We start from the raw sequence: 17286 nt of genomic DNA, 5'->3' as shown, positions 1-17286 counted from the left end.
AGGAAACGAGGAGCAGCTGGAACTGCAGCCATCTTGAGCCCCTTCCATATTGAGATCGCTCATTTACAGAGAATTCTTAGGATGCAGGGAAGATAGTCCATCGGAAAATCTTATTTTAACTAAATTCATCTTTCTCAAGAGCATATGTTTTTTAGTACAGTTAAAATACGCCACAGAATTTTAAATCTGCTGAGTAAAAAGAATTTCTGTAAGGCTGACTTTCTGATTTGCTAAATTCCTTGTAGTTCTATTTTTCTCACTTTCAAGAAGAAAAGATAGCTGTCAGGAAGAGAAACTTAGTTATCAAGAGCATCTAGGAAGGAAGTGATAAGAAAATGGCTCTGGCTCCCTTTCTGACAACTTGATTTCATGTCCTCAACAGAGACCAGATAGAAATAGCTCTGAGGCATGCCTTTCACTCTCCTCTCTAATCTGCTCCTCTTCACTTTCTCACTTTTCTTTCCCACATTTACGTCTGCCCACAACAGCTAATGAGAAGGGATTTGTAACCAGCTTTGATGAAAACACCCTCATTTTTTATTTCCTTGCACTTCAAGCCTCAAAGGACTCATCTTACCTCCGCAAAAAGAGATCCCAGTAATGCTGAGAGTGAGTAACATTGGGATAGAAATTTTCAAGTTGCTCCATTCTGCTGTGTTGTCGCCTGTCCACACGGCACCTTTGGTCACCAGCAACAATGTATTAAAATCACAAATCAACCCATGCGTTCAATTTCCTATGCAGATTCCTTATTTGTAAAAGACAACTTAATGAAAAGGAAAACCATTTTCTTGCCTTAAAATAAATAAATTCTAATTTTCTACAATGAAAAGTATCAATTTTCTAATGTGAAAAGTTATTAAAATCTACAAAACAAACATTCTAGGAAAATATTCTGAAATTGCACTTATTTTTTAAGTATAATTTAGGTCTGATAGAGGAGGAACCCTTTGAAAAACCAACTTTAAGATACAACTTGCATATAATACATGTGGTTTTTTTTTTTTTTTTTTTAGATGGAGTCATGTTCTCACTTGCCCAGGCTGGAGTGCAGTGCCGTGATCTCGGCTCACTGCAACCTTTGCCTCCCAGGGTTCAAGTGAGTCTCCTGCCTCAGCCTCCCAAGTAGCTGGGATTACAAGTGTGCACCATCATTCCTGGCTAAATTTTGTATTTTTAGCAGAGAGGGGTTTCACCATGTTGGCCAGGCTGGTCTTGAACTCCTAGCCTCAAGTGATCCACCTGCCTTGGCTTCCCAAAGTGCTGAAATTATAGGCGTGAGCCACCATGCCCAGCCTCTTCATGTATCTTCTTTTGAAAAGTGTCTATAGAAATCTTTTGCTCATTTAAAAAAATATTTAAGTTCAGGGGTACATGCACAGGTGTGTTATGTCGGTAAACTCGTGTGTCACAGGAGTTTGTTGTACAGATTATTTTGTCATTTTGTCTCCCTGATGTTAAGCCTAATACCCATTAGTTATTTTTCCTGATCCTCTTCCTCTTCCCACCCTCTATTCTCAGGTAGGCCCCAGTGTCTGTTGTTCCCCTCTATGTGTCCACGTGTTCTCATCATTTAGTTCCCACTCCTAAGTGAGAACATGTGGTATTTGGTTTTCTGTTTCTGCATTAGTTTGCTAAGGATAATGGCCTCCAACTCCATCCATGTTCCTGCACAGGGCATGATCTCATTCATATATATAAAAATAAATTTAATAAAAAGGAAAAAATATCAAAGACCAGATCACAGGCAAGATATCTCATTCCTTTTTATGGCTGCATAGTATTCCATGGTGTATATGTACCACATTTTCTTTATCCAGTTTACCACTGATAGGTATTTAAGTTTATTCCATGTCTTTGCTATTGTGAACAGGTGCTGCAGTAAACATACATGCGCATGTGTCTTTATGACAGAATGATTTGTATTCCTTTGGGTATATACCTAGTAATGGGATTGCTGGGTCAAATGGTAGTTCTGTTTTTAGTCATTTGAGGAAACACCACATTGCTTTCCACAACGGTTGAACTATTTTACACTCCTACCAGCAGTGTATAAGCATTGTCCTTTCTCTGCAACCTTGCCAGCATCTGTTACCTTTTCACTTTTTAATAATAGCCATTCTGAATGGTGTGAGGTGGTATTTCATTGTGGTTTTGATATGCTTTTTTCTATTGATCAGTGATGTTGAGCTTTTTTTCATATGCTTGTTGGCCACATGTATGTCTTCTTTTGAAAAGTGTCTGTTCATGTTCTTTGCCCACTTTTTAATGGGGCTGTTTGTTTTTTCTCTTAAATTTGCTTAAGTTCCTTATAGATGCTGGATATTAGACCTTGGTCAGATGCATAGTTTGTAAATATTTTCTCCCGTTCTGTAGATTGTCTATTAACTCTACTGACAGTTTCTCTAGCTGTGCAGAAGCTGTTTAGTTTAATTAGATCCCATTTGTCAATTTTGCTTTTGTTGCAATTGTTTTTGGTATCCTCATCATGAAATCTTTGCCTATTCCCATGTCCAGAATGGTAATGCCTAGGTTGTCTTCCAGGGTTTTTATATAGTTTTGGGTTTTACTGTTAAGTCTTTAATCCATCTTGAGTTAATTTTGTATACAGTATATGAAAGGAGTCCAGTTTCAATCTTCTGCATATGGCTTGCCAGTTGTCCCAGCACCACTTATTGAATAGGGAGTCCTTTCCCCATTGCTTGTTTTTGTCAGCTTTGTCAAAGATCAGATGGTTGTAGGTGTGCAACCTTATTTCTGGGCCCTCTATTCTGTTCCATTGGTCTACATGCCTGTTTTTGTGCCAGTATCATGTTGTTTTGGTTACTGCAGCCTTGTAGTAGTTTGAGGTTGGGTAGCATATTGCCTCCTGCTTTGTTCTTTTTGCTTAGGACTGCCTTGGTTATTCAGGCTCTTTTTTTTTTTCTTTTTTTTTTGGTTCAATATGAATTTTAAAATAGTTTTTTCTAGTTTTGTGAAGAATGTCATTGGTAGTTTGACAGGAATAGCATTGAATCTATAAATTGCTTTGGGCAGTATGGCCATTTCAACAGTATTGATTTTTCCTATCCATGAGCATGGAATGTTTTTCTATTTGCTTGTGTCATCTCTGATTTCTTTGAGCAACGTTTTGTAGTTCTCATTGTAGAGATCTTTCACCTCGCTGGTTAGCTGTATTCCTAGGTATTTTCTTCTTTTTGAGGCAATTGTGAATCGGACTATGCTCCTGATTTGGCTCTAGGCTTGACTGTTGTTGGTGTATAGAAACGCTAATGATTTTTATATGTTGATTTTGTATCCTGAGACTTTGCTGAAGTTGTTTATTAGCTTAAGGAGCTTTTGGGCTGAGACTATGGGGTTTTCTAGACAGAGTCATGTCATCTGCAAACAGGAATAGTTTGACTTCCTCTCTTTCTATCTGGATGCACTTTACTTCTTTCTCTTGCCTGACTGCTCTGGCCAGGACTTCTTCCAATACCATTTTGAATAGGAGTGGTGACAGAGGGCATCCTTGTATTGTGCCAGTTTTCAAGGGGAATGCTTCCAGCTTTTGCCCATTTAGTCTGATGTGGGCTGTGGATTTGTCAAATATGACTCTTATTATTTTCAGGTATGTTCCTTCAGTACCTAGTTTGCTGGGAGTTTTTAACAAGAAGGGATGCTGAATTTTATTGAAAGCTTTTTCTGCATCTATTGAGATGATCATGTGGTTTTTGTCTTTAGTTCTGTTTATGTGATGAATCACATTTATTGACTTGGGTATGTTAAACCAACCTTGCATTCCAATTATAAAGCCTTCTTGATCATGGTGGATAAGCTTTTTGACGTGCTGCTGAATTCCGTCTGCCAGTATTTTGTTGAGGATTTTTGCATCAATGTTCATCGAGGATACTGGCTTGAAATTTTCTCTTTTTTGTGTCTCTGCCAGGTTTTGGCATAAGGATGATGCTGGCATTATAGAATGAGTTAGGGAGGAGTCCTTTCTCCTCAATTTTTTGAAATAGTGTCAGTAGAAATGGTATCAGCTCTCCTTTGTACATCTGGTAAAACTGGGCTGTGAATCTTTCTGGTCCTGGGCTATTTTTGGTTGGTAGGCTTTTTACTACTGATTCAATTTTGGAGCTTGTTATTGGTCTTTTCAGGGATTCAATTTCTTCTTGATTCAGTCTTAGGAGGGTATATGTGTCCAGGAATTTATCCATTTCTCCTAGATTTTCTCCTTTGTAATTCCTAATTGTGTTTATTTGGATTTTCTCTCTTTTCTTCTTTATTAGTCTAGCTAGCAGTCTATCTATTTTGTTATTATTATTTTTTTTTTTCCAGAAAACCAACTCTTAAAGTAGGTTGTCTTTCTTATTATTATTGAGTAGTAAAAGTTCTTTATATATTCTGGATACAAGTATTTTGGCAGATATATCTGTATACGTATATTTCAAATATTTTTTTCCTCAGTTGGTGGCTTGCCATTTCATTTTCTTACCAATATCTTTGAAAGGGCAGACATTTAAAAATTTTGATGAAGTCTAATTTGTCATTTTTTTCTTTTATGATTCATGCTTTTTGTGTTCTTTCTAAGAAATGTTTGTCTGTTTCAAAGCCATAAAGATTTTCTACTGGCCAGGTGCAGTGGCTCACGCCTGTAATCCCAGCACTTTGGGAAGCCGAGGAGGGCAGATCACTTGAGGTCAAGAGTTTAAGACCGGACTGCCCAACATGGTGAAACCCTGTCTCTACTAAAAATGTAAAAGTTAGCCAGGTGTGGTGGTGGGCACCTGTAATCCCAGCTACTCAGGAGGCTGAGGCAGGAGAATCACTTGAACCTGGGAGGTGGAGGTTGCAGTGATCTGAGATGATGCCATTGCATTCCAGCCTGGGCAACAGAGTGAGACTCCATCTCAAAAAAAAAAAAAAAAAAAGATTTCATTCTGTTTTTTCCAGAAGTTAGGTTGTATTTTTAGCTTTTAAAATGAGTTAATTTTTTAGTTTAATTTTGAATATGGTATGAGGTAGGGGTGTAGTTTCATTTTTTTCCCCACACAGATATCCAGTTGTTTCAGAACCATTTACTGAAAAGAAATTATAATTTCTCCATTAAATTGCCTTGGAAACTTTGTTGCAAAGCAATTGATCACATTTGTGTTGGATACTCTGGATTCTCTACTCTGTTCCATTGATCTATGTACCTATTTCCTCCCACCTCCACCAGCCCCTGCTTCCAAAGAAAACCCTAAAAAATTTGAGAGAAGTGTAACAGGCCTTAAAGGGGAGACATAATAACAGTAGCAATAACAATAATTAACATTTATTTAACCCATACTGAGCCAGGTGTTATGCCAAATAGTTTGCTGGTATTATCCTACTTAATAATCACAACAATCCTATCAGATAAACACTATTATAAACTCAATTTTACAGATGAGGGAAGTATAGCAAGCAATGGATGCATAATCTACCCAGAGTTACAGTTATTAAGTGGTAGAGACAGGATTTGAGCCCAGCCACTCTGATGCTTAAGCCAGTGTTCTTGTTCTTATTTACTGAAGAGTTGCTAAGAGTTTGTGATGAGAGATTATATACCACCAAAGACAGCCATAAAAGGGAAAGTCTTATTTTATGAAATATATACTACTCCTGAAGCATTTTTGTCTATCTTCTACCAAAATAGTTTTGGTAGCTATTTTTGTTTTAATCTTTCATAGAAATTTTAGGCTGCCCTATGGCCAGGAAAAAAAAAATTCTTCTTTTTTTTTTTTTTTGAGATGGAGTTTCACTCTGTGGCCCAGGCTGGACTGCAGTGGTGCAATCTTGGCTCACTGCAACTTCCACTTCCCAGTTGCAAGAAATTCTCCTGCCTCAGCCTCCTGAATAGCTGGGACTACAGGCATGTGTCACTATGCCTGGCTCATTTTCGTATTTTTAGTAGAGACAGGGTTTCACCATGTTGCCCAGGCTGGTCTCAAACTCCTAACCTCAAGTGATCTGCCCACCTGCCTCAGAAAAGTACTGGGATTACAGACATGAGCCACTGCTCGTGACCAAAAAAAAAATATATATATATATTTTTTGAGACAGAGTTTTGCTCTTGTTGCCCGCTGGAGTGCAATGGCATGATCTCTGCTCACTGCAACCCCTGCCTCCCAGGTTCAAGCGATTCTCCTGCCTCAGCCTCCCTAGTAGCTGGGATTACAGGTGCGCGCTACCACGCAGCTATTTTTTTTTTTTTTTTTTTTTTAGTAGAGACAGGGTTTCACCATGTTGATCAGGCTAGTCTTGAACTCCTGACCTCAGGTGATCCACCCGCCTCGGCCTCCCACAGTGCTGGGATTACAGGTTTGAGCCACTGTGCCTGGCTCAAAAAAAATATTTTCCAGGGATTGTTCTTTTAAAAAAGTATTCTAATTTCCTCTTGACTTCAAGCGAGATATGTACGTATTTACATAATGATTTTGAAATCCATATGGAGACATTCTCATCAAGAAAGAAAGCTCACATAAACATGCAGATATTTTCATGTCTCATACTATTGTTTAGTCAGAAGTTCTCTATGGCTATTGATCATCGCATATGACTTAACAAAGTAGAGTTTCCTGTAATGTCTTGCTACACAGTGAAGCAAAGCTGATAGCTTCACACAGAGTACTGCAGGCTAAGCAATGGACCAACATAAGAGATCAACAATAACCTAATATTCAAATCTTCTGTTATCTTTTTTTAACTGTTGCTGGTAAATGTTTTCATTAAAAATAGATTTTTGTGATTAAAAATGATACTTGTAGACAATTTGTAAAATAAAGTTAGATAAAAGAAAAAAATGAAAATCACTGAAAATCACCAAGGTATTACATTTTCTTATATTTAACTGTCTGCCTATCTATCTACCCACTTATTTATTTAAATTACTATCTTCCATTAATCTTTTATAAAATTGAGATAATAAGAAATAAGACTTGATGTTTGATAGATCAGTAAGGTGACTATAGTTAGCCTTGATTGTGTGCATTTTAAAAAAGCTAAAAGAGAATAATTTAAATGTTTCTAGTATAAAGAAAAGATACATATTTAAGGTGATAGATATTCCAATTACTCTGATTTGATTATATGAACATATCAAATTATCACACATATCCTGAAAATATGTACATCTAATACATATCAATACAAAATTAGGTTAATATTATAAACACTTAGGTGTTCCTTTTTTAATTTATCATATCAAAAATATTTTCTCATGCAATTAAAGCTGCCATTTAAAATAGCCTTATGAAAATTAAAAAAAGAAAAAAAATTTTTTAAACATAAATAGCCTCACGATAATCTATCATGTTGCTATACCATACTTTTATAACTATTCCCTTATTGTTATGTACTTAGATTTTCTTTCTTACTTTTGTTTCAAGGACTACCACTGTGTTGAATACCTCTGTACATGAATCTTTGCCTGAGATTGTAATATTTTGGCCCTTTCCAGAATGCCACAGGGCCTGGTTTTCAGGGGTGGAGTGGGAGGCTTAATAATGTCCACAGTATAGTAAGGGCTGGATTCTTTAAACTAGGATCTAAGCTCTCCGTTGCTTATGCAAGGCCAGGGGACTTAAAATAGCCTTCCTGCCACAGGGTTGTTAAGTTGAACCAAATCTGCATTAGCTGGTAAACTGCATCCAGTTATAGATGACCCTGACCACACGCAACAGCCAGTTCTATTTTAAGCCACATTGCTAAGTGGAACAGTTGGTTAATGGAATGTGTTAGAGGTGTATCTCCCTGGCTTTGATAAATCAAAGAGACAGGACCAAAGATGACTATCCCAGCAAACTGAATACTTAGAAGTTACTCTCCCAACAACGAAGTGGCCATTTCTTCAGTGAGAAACAAGTATCAAATGACTAAAATTTGTTTATTCTGTCTTATAGGACAAAATCCACACTTTAGGGCATACCACTGTCTACAATCAAAGGCCTGACCAATGGCTATTGAAAAGGAAGGCATCAGCTAAGTGTGGTGGTTCACACCTGTAATCACAACACTTTGGGAGGCCAAGGTGGGCAGATTGCTTGAGTCCAGGAGTTCGAGACTAGCCTGGGCAACATGGTGAAACCCTGTCTCTACCAAAAAATACATATACATATATAAATTAGCTGGGTGTGGTGGTGTGCACCTGTAATCCCAGCTACTCATGAGGCTTCGGTGGGAGGATTGCTTGAGCCCAGGTGGTCAATGCTGCAGTGAGTCATGACTGTGCCACTGCACTCCAGCCTGGGTGACAAAGCGAGACTCTGTTTCAAACAAACAAATGAAAAAAAAAAAAAAGGAAAAGGAAGGTATCAGCACAGTAACATCACATTCCATAAATGGTTAAAAAAAAAGTTGCTAATGTGTTTTTAAGTCTGATATGAGCCATTCCTTACCATACTTTTGTGATCCAGCAAAGAAAGAACGTGTAAGAACAAAGGGTCTCTCCTTCCCTTTAGATCGTTTTATTAGTCCTTCTGCAGTAGCCATTTGCTATATCACCAAACAAGAAAAATTTCAAAGAGATGATTGGATTTGTACAGACATCCCCAATAAGCTATCTAACATACAAAAAGCAAACAGTAGGCAGGAGCATGAAATGGAAAATATTAAAATAAATCCATCAAATAATTTTCATGGTATAATGAAATTACTCTAAATTCCCCTATTAAAAGAATGGAAAATTTTCTTTGGTTAACAATAGCAATGAAATAATAATAAACAATCATCTAGCATTTCTTTGGTGCTTACTATTGCTAGGCATTTAATATAATTTTCTCATATAATCTACGTAACAACCTCTGAGACAGACAGTTTTCATTGGTAGGAAAAACTGAGCTTCAGAGAGGTTAAATGACTGGTCCTGACCTATATAAGACAGCTCACTAACTAAAGCAGTCTACAGTTACCGCAACAGGCTGTTAAAGAGGCAAACACATACAATCTGAAAACTATGTTTATATTTAGCCAAAAGATCCCATTGGAAAATACCAATAGGTAAGAGGGCCACAGGAATACAGTCACAATTTGAAAATAACAAAGAACCATGGGTATACATGAGGTCAAGTGTCTGCCACGTCTTTTGGATGTAGTTGGCAAATGAAAGATAATTTTACCACCTTTATTGAAGAAGCTAAGTACTTAAGGAAGGCTTTACATTTTAAAAATATACTTATTGAAACTGTGTGTCTGTGTTCTAAATATTGCTCCTCCAGTGTGAATATAAGATTTGCTGTATTTAGATATCTGTGAAATCTTAAAACACTTGTTTTAATTACCTTCATTCACATATTTATACACTGCTTGCATCAATAAAAGTTTGAGGTAGTAGCCAGTGAGTGCCACTTATTAATGGCTCCTATCAAGGCAGAAGCTTTATGTTATAATTAATTTCATAATATTTAAAAGTTCATCAAGTTCATCATGAAAAGAAAAGAAGCAAAGGGAGAAATAATAAAAAGTCTTGTATTGGCTACTACCAAAGACTCATTGCAGTTGTCAGAAAAGACACACAAAGAGAAATGAACAGTAGAGAATAGCCATTATATCACAAAGCAAATGACTTTCAGCCAAAAGGTGGGTCACACGAGCCCAGTTTAATTCTTTTTGGATGTCTTACGTGATAAAAACCGTAGATGTTGTGGAGCTCTCTGTGCTCCCAGTTGCCATGATGAATGGCATTCTTCTGCATGGTTTGCTCTGGCCCTCTAAAGACAGAAGGCTCATTCATGTCATTCCAAAGGAAGAGGATGTCCGTAGATCCCTAGGAAGTAAACCTTGGTCATGACACTCCTACACTGATGATGTCTATATAATAGCTGTCACCATTGCTACCTCATTTTAAAAATTATGTTTATTATCTATGCTCTGTCCTCTGCTCCACTGCTAGAGTATAAGTTCCACAGGAAACAACATTTTGTCTGTTTTATTCATTAATAAATCCCAAACATCTAGAATAGTACCTGGCCCATAGACAGATCTCAATAAATACTTGCTGCTGAATAAAAGAATGCTGCCCTGTGTTGTCTGTGAAATATATATTGCCTGGCAAATTCATTCCAAGACCTCCCTGCAGGTATGGGAAAGGTTGTGAATGTTCACAATTGGGCTCCTTCTCATTCATCAGATGCTACAACTCTTAACTAACGGCAACTATAGCTGAACATGACAAGATTCTACCCTCTCTCTAATACTCTGAAAGACTTGAGAGCCAATATACCTGTTTGTTAACATGATCTATAGTTTGTATCCTACACAGAATTGTTCAGTTTAGAGTGGGAAGGGACAGTTGAGTCATCTAGTTAACATGGTATTGTAGAATCCCTGGTCTTTTCTAGAATCCCTTATCTTTTGGCGTTTGACTGAATAGCTAAAAAGACAGGGAGTCCCTCAGGCAGCTCATTCCATTATTTTTCAAAAATCCTGCTCCTTGTACATAACATTCCCCTCGCAGAGCCTACCTAGCTTACCTTCTGAGACCCCACAGAATACATCTGTCACCTCGCCCACAAGAAAGTCTTTCAAATGCCTGGAGGTGGCTTGTTTTTTTTTTTTTTTTTTGAATCTTTATTTCTAAACATGTGTGTTCTTCTATGTATAAGGGGGTAAATGATTTCCAAATATTTAACTACCATATCTTTCCTTTAGAACCATCTAAGGCAGGGATTGGCAAACATTTTTGGTAAAGGTCCAGATAGTAAATATTTTCAACTTTGCAGGCCATGAGGTCTCTTTTTCAATTATTCAACTCTGCCATAGTAGTACAAAAGCAGCCACAAATAGGGAAATGAATAGGCATGGCCAGATTTGGCCCAACGCTTGTCTATCCCTGTACTAAGTTGTTTATTAGTGCCCCAATACTTGATGCCAGAAACTACGGTTTAGTGGTTAAAAGCTGGGCTTAGGGGACAAACAGACCTGAGTTCAAATTTTGGTTCCACCACTTACTAGATGCGTGACCTTGGCAAGTTTTTAAGCTTCTCTATGTCTCAATTTCCTCATCTATGGGGTTAGATTTAGTTATAGTTCCAACTTCAGAGGGTTATTATGAAGACAAATGGTATGATGCACATGAAGTCATCCTTAGCACAGTGCTTGGCACACAGCAAGTACTCCATTTGCATTAGGTATCATCATCATCAACACTGCCATCATTAATATCATCATAATTGGTTGAAAACAGTTCTCCAGATGTGACCTCTCCAGTTTTCTCTGTGGTTCTTATCAGATTATTTAAAAATCATACTTCACTTTTAATGACAAATATGTTGTAAGATATTTTCATATGTATCATCATATTTAAATAACAGTTATGGAATACAATTTTATATAAAATATATATAGCAATTTCAAAATATAATAAACCTCTGCTATAAAGTACTTTGATATATCATAGAGTCTATTATAATAGAGGTCAAAATCACAGGTTTTGTGCATTGGCTTATGCATATGGCACCTCTCCCAGCACCCCCAGAGTCTGTAATGTGGTGGCCATACTTGCCTTTTAATAAAAGCATTATATATCAAAAGCTACTCAATGAAAAAGAATAGTTTTATTCAATCACTTTTTCCACTTCTTTCACTCTTTCAGGTAACTAGAAAAGAACAAAGGAATAAAAACCAACCTGATAAACAGGGAAAGCAAAAAGACTTGAATACCACTCTCTGACCTTGGGATTGGTGAAATCCAGGTAAGAGGAAAGACCTGTGGAGGCAGAACAGTAGATAGCCTGTCAAGAACAGTGGTCCTCACAGTAAGATGCATTGTAAAGAAGATATCAGATGTGAGAGCTGGGAAATGGGCACCTTACATAAACACGAAAGTTGGCTGACAGAGGCATGGTCTGTTGAGAAGTGAAGGAAGGTAATGCTGGGCTCCAGTGACAATCACTAGATCTTTCAATACCAGAAGCCCAGGGGAATGCCAATGCACAAGCATCACGATAGAGCCTGTCCCTCACTGATGGCCTAAGATAGCCCAAGGAAGGATGGCAAATATCCTGCAGTGATCTCTTGGTTCTTAAAGAGAACAGAGAAGTGTGTTCAAGGGATGTAAAGGGAAAAAAAGAAAGGCACGGGGTTTCTCTACAGTGCATGGATTTATGATAGATAGTGCTGACTCTTTATTTCTAAACAACGTATTTTCCTTTTGTCCTTGGGGAGTTTCTACCAAGGCTTTAAATTAATAACTTTTAATAACTTTTGAAATGAAGAATCCATAGTCATCAGAGTGGCTGAGGTCACTCATGAAAACCTGGGAAGTCAAAACTATGGGCTAAAAGGGTGAAGAGCAACCACAAGGAGAGAGCTTGCAGGACCCCCTTTTTTTCTTTCTCCTCCTCTGCTTTTCTTATTCCCCGACTTTTTATCTCTGTTTGCTCGGAGAAACAGCATGCCACTGAGGTTTGCTTGTTTATTTTTCATTCATTCAATTATTGATCGATAAATACATACAAAGCATATAGTACCAGGTATTATGAAAGATACAAAAGAAGGCAAACCTATCTCTTCATTAAATTATATGCTTAAAATGTAGCTAGAGGAGCAAGAGACATCTACAAGGGAGCAGAATGATGACCATGCAGCCTTCATTAATTGGGACAGAACATGTGGAAATAATAAGTGTATAAAGTGATTTCATACCTGGCCAACACACCCCTTCAAAGTCTTCCCCTTCCTGATTCTTCACAAAGAAGCCCTGATCTTTGGCCTTCACATATACTGAGTAGTCAGGATCAATCTTGATGTGGGGATCACTGATGACCACAAGCTGTCAGGACATGAAGGTTTGGAGGTCTCATCAGTTTTATGTAAGACAAATGTTCATGTATATGTTTTCACCATAGTTTGGGGGTTCAATTTTTACAAACAACTACAACTAGTATTGAAATATTTCAGACACAAAAACAAAAACAAAAAATAAATATTTCAGACACCAGTAAAACCCTATAACCTTTCATGTGCTTATGAGAATTTCAACTGATACCAAAACTGGGCCAATGCTGGCCAGGCACAGCGGCTCACACCTGCAATCCCAACACATTGGGAGGCCAAGGTGGGAGGACTGCTTAAGGCCAGGAGTTTGAGACCAGCCTGGGCAACATAGTGGGACACTGTCTCCACAAAAAAATTTAAAAATTAGCTGGGTGTGGTGGTGTCCACCTGTGGTCCCAGCTACTCAGGAGGCTGAGGCAGGAGGACTGTTTGAGCTGGGGAGGTCGCGGCTACAGTGAGCCATGATCATGATACTGCAATCCAGCTTGGGTGACAGAACAAGACCCCATCTCTAAAAAAGAAAAAAACAAAAACAAAAAAACCAGGCCAATGCTCTTTTATAATTATTGCTGCCTAACCAATAGATGTTCTTTAAATAGCATTAAGTGTCTATCTGTCCATGATGCTGAGTGCTGCATACTATACATACAGAACTAAGTAGGCAGGGTACCTGCTCCCTAGACATTTAGATGCTCAGATAACATTGATATAAGCAAACATTAAAGAAACTAAGAGAATAACATGTTAAAAACAAAGTCCCCAAGCCCAGTGATGCAGGCATATTAGGAAGGAGATTTGAGAAAAGTTGTAAGCCACAGCGTTGTGTCTCTAGCATCTCTCCGTGACTTTACAATACCATCACTTCCACCAGTCTAGGGCCTCAATAACACTTTATTTGGCCAGAACACCATCTAATCCTCCTTCCTCATCTCTATTCTAATCAGTCCTGAATATTAAAGTTTAATTCTTCATTGCTCAAACATTTTCTTAAATTTTTTTGTTTGTTTGTTTTTTGAGACAGAGTCTCGCTCTGTCGCCCAGGCTGGAGTGCAGTGGCACAATCTCGGCTCATTGCAACCTCCGCCTCCTGGGTTCCAGCGATTCTCCTGCCTCAGCCTCCCAAGTAGGTGGGATTACAGGTGCCCGCCACCATGCCGGACTAATTTTTTTTTTTTTTTTGTATTTTTAGTAGAGATAGGGTTTCATTATGTTGGCCAGGCTGATCTCGAACTCCTGACCTCAGGTGATCTGCTCACCTCGGCCTCCCAAAGTGCTGGGATTACAGGTGGGAGCCACCGCACCCAGCCTAAATTTTTAAATTGTGGTAAAATACACGTAACATAAAATTTACTATCTTAACCATTTTTAAGTGTGCAGTTTAGTACTGTTAAGTATGTACATTCATAATGTTGTGTAGTCAATCTCCAGAACTCTCTCATGTTGCAAAACTAAACCTTTATACTCATTAAATGATGATTTCTCATTCCCTCCTCCTAGCTCCAGCAACCATTCTATAACACTTTCTGTCTCTATGAATCTGACTACTCCAATTACTTCAAATTAGTGGAATCACACGGTATTTGTCTTTTTGTAACTGGCTTATTTCACTTAGCATTTATCCTTAAGGTTCATCCATGCTGTAGTATCTATTAGAATTTCCTTCCTTTTAAAGGCTGAATAATATTCTGTTGTATGTATATACCACATTTTGTTTACACATTCGTCTGTCAATGGAGTTGCAACCCAAGCAGCTTGGGTTGCTTTGACCTTTTGACTACTGTGACTAATGCTGCTATAAACATGGGTGTATAAATATCTGTTCAGGTTCCTGCTTCCAGTTCCTTTGGGTATATACCCACAAGTGGAATTGCTGGATCATACAGTAATTCCATTTTTAAATTTTTGAGGAACTATCATATTGTTTTCCATAACAGCTGTACCATTTTGCATTCCTACCAACGGTGCACAAAGATTCCAATTTCTCTACATCCTTGCCAACACTTGTTATTTTGTTTTTTTTTTAAATAGTAATCATCTTAATTATGTAAAATGGGATTTCACTGTGGTCTTGGTTTGCATTTCCCTAATGATTAGTGGTGTTGAGCATCTTTTCTTCTGCTTGTTGGCTATTTGTGTATCTTCTTTGGAGAGATGTCTATTCAAGTTCTTTGCCCACTTTTTAACTGTTTTTTTTTTGTTGCTGAGTTGTAGGAGTTTGTTATATATTCTGGATATTAACCCCTTATTCAAAAACTTGTAATGTTTCCAAATGCATACAAAGCACTTTACACAAAGGTCCCAACCTTTCTGGTCAGATCCTCCACTATTAGAACCCTCACATGCCTGGCTGTCAAACTTGCCTGTGCACTGCTTTCCGAACACCCCTAATGCTCCTTCCTCTGGCTGCACTGCCCTCTTCCCTCTCCCTGCTTACTCATTAGTTAGGGACATGCTTCAGGGCTCATCTAAAATGCACTTCTAGGCCAGATATGATGGCTCACGCCTGTAACCCCAGCACTTTGGGAGCCTCAGGTGGGCGGATCACCTGAAGTCAGGAGTTCAAGACCAGCCTGGCCAACATGGTGAAACCCCATCTCTACTAAAAATACAAAAATTAGCTGGCCATGGTGGCACATGCCTGTAATTCTAGATACTCAGGAGGCTGAGGCAGGAGAATTGCATGAACCCAGGAGATGGAGGATGCAATGAGCTGAGATCGCACCATAGCACTACAGCCTGGGTGACAGAGTGAGACTCTGTCCCAAAAAAAAAAAATTAAATAAAAAATAAATAAATAAAATAAAATGCACCTCTGGAACAAAGCCCTGCTTAAGTCTTGAGGATACAATCTTCTCTTTCTTGGCCTGCCCCTACCCTGACCTTTCTTTGGCCCTTATGTTACTTTCCTGTATTGTAGTTGGATACTTGCCTTTTCTTCACTCACTGTAAGACCACAAGGAGCTCATCTCTGTATACCCTTCAGCACTAGCATAGCATCTTGAAGGTTCAAGGCCTCAGTAAATAACTACTTATTAAGGACAGAAGATCTGGAGTCAGGCAGACCATGGTTCAGATTCTTGCCATGCTATTTATTCACTGTGTGCCTTTGTGTAAATTTTGAAACCAGTCTAAGCCTCAGCTTCTTCATCTAAAATATGTGGTAACAAGACCTACCTTATAGTTTTGTCATCGCTGGATGGAATAATGTGTTTTATCATATTGTCTAGCCCATAACAGCTTGATATATGGTAACTATTTATTAATTGGGAAATTAGGAGTTAACTGGATGGGCTCTGGCCGTCTGTGAAAAGCCTGTTGGGGAGGTCAAAGGAATGGGTTGAAAAGTCAACCTTACTTTCAAGGAGAGGGACTTTATTCATTCACATGATACACATAGGGTTTCGCCCCCCTTCTCCTCTCTCCATTTTCTTCTCTCCTTCCATCTTTTCATTATTGCTATTACCACCACCACCACTCCTGGAACTGGAAAGCAGCATTATACATGTTCCAGTGGCTTCTCTCCCTCCCCATTTTCTATTTCTGTTCTTTTCTTGGCCAGATTGACAGGCGGAGTCCACCAGGGAAGCATGCAGGAAAAACAGTGTAATAAAGAATTTGATACCATATTTGATATTTGACTTTTAAGCGTTTTCAAGCCCCGCTACTCCCCCCTTACCCTTCGGCCTGTATCTGGACAAGCTGACAAAGAAAGCTCTAGTGCTCCCTCCTTTGGTGCCAGCAGGGGGTTCAAACTATCTAAGCCTCAGCCTGCGTGCAAGAGCCCTTGCCCTGTCCCCACCCGCTAACCACCATAAAAGCTGAGCCAATCTCCTTTCTCAGTTCTCTCAAGCCATTTTCAAACCAGCTTGGGAGCCACCCCTGCTCTCCCCAGAAAGCCTCATTATATGAGTAATAAACTTTTTAATATACTCTTAGTGCAAGTGTGGTGTCACCAATTGAGACATGGAAACCAAATTTTGAGTGGGGGGATCACATTACTACAGGGTGGCCACAACAAATGGAACTGAAAATGCTAGACCCCTTCTTCATTATGGTGACCTAGATAACTAAGCCAGGAATGGATGGGGTCATCACCTTTTTACCATTCACTTTCTCTCTTATCACAGTGACAATTATATTTGAATCTACTATTTTCACAGCCATTTTTTATCAGATGTTTCTCCACCACTGATGTGTCAAGGCAAGTTTAAAACATTTTTAAAACTCTGTAATTAAAAGGTTCAGAAAGGTTGGCTTATTTTACCTTACGCTTTTTGCTCCTGAGCAGCTCTTGCATCCTCTTGGGGTTTGGGAATCTGTTTTTGTCCCAGGTGAAGTACCTCTTGCCCTCAGTGTGCTCTATGTCCAGCCACATGGCATCATAAGGAATGTCATGCTCATCAAACCCTGCATCCACTGCTTTTACATCCTCCTCATCTTCATAGTTCCAGCGGCACTGGTGGTATCCCAAAGAGAAAAGAGGGGGCATGGCTTGTGTGCCTA

General features: G+C 38.6%; 1 protein-coding gene across 12 annotated transcripts in view; it reads right to left on the bottom strand.

The window, feature by feature from the left end:
* The window catches only part of LOC101139167 (neutral alpha-glucosidase C), a 139049-nt gene that overhangs the window by 73120 nt on the left and 48643 nt on the right, over positions 1-17286 (bottom strand). For 11 of the 12 annotated variants that reach the window (XR_010131168.1, XR_010131171.1, XR_010131170.1 and 8 more), the window contains 6 exons: positions 17048-17283; positions 12652-12778; positions 11634-11713; positions 9629-9772; positions 8406-8502; positions 578-679 (listed from right to left, as the gene is read on the bottom strand). Coding sequence is in view for 7 of the 12 variants with exons in the window: in XM_055363484.2 (XP_055219459.2) it covers positions 578-679; positions 8406-8502; positions 9629-9772; positions 11634-11713; positions 12652-12778; positions 17048-17283 (786 nt within the window). In the remaining 5 variants the exon portion in view is untranslated. Of the gene's footprint in view, positions 1-577; positions 680-8155; positions 8274-8405; positions 8503-9628; positions 9773-11633; positions 11714-12651; positions 12779-17047; positions 17284-17286 lie in introns of those variants that run through there. The other variant, XR_008672038.2, reaches the window with a different exon arrangement.

This window comes from Gorilla gorilla, chromosome 16 (genome assembly GCF_029281585.2).
Source record: "Gorilla gorilla gorilla isolate KB3781 chromosome 16, NHGRI_mGorGor1-v2.1_pri, whole genome shotgun sequence".
Taxonomy (NCBI): domain Eukaryota; kingdom Metazoa; phylum Chordata; class Mammalia; order Primates; family Hominidae; genus Gorilla; species Gorilla gorilla.
This window is presented reverse-complemented; position numbering and strand designations above follow the sequence as displayed.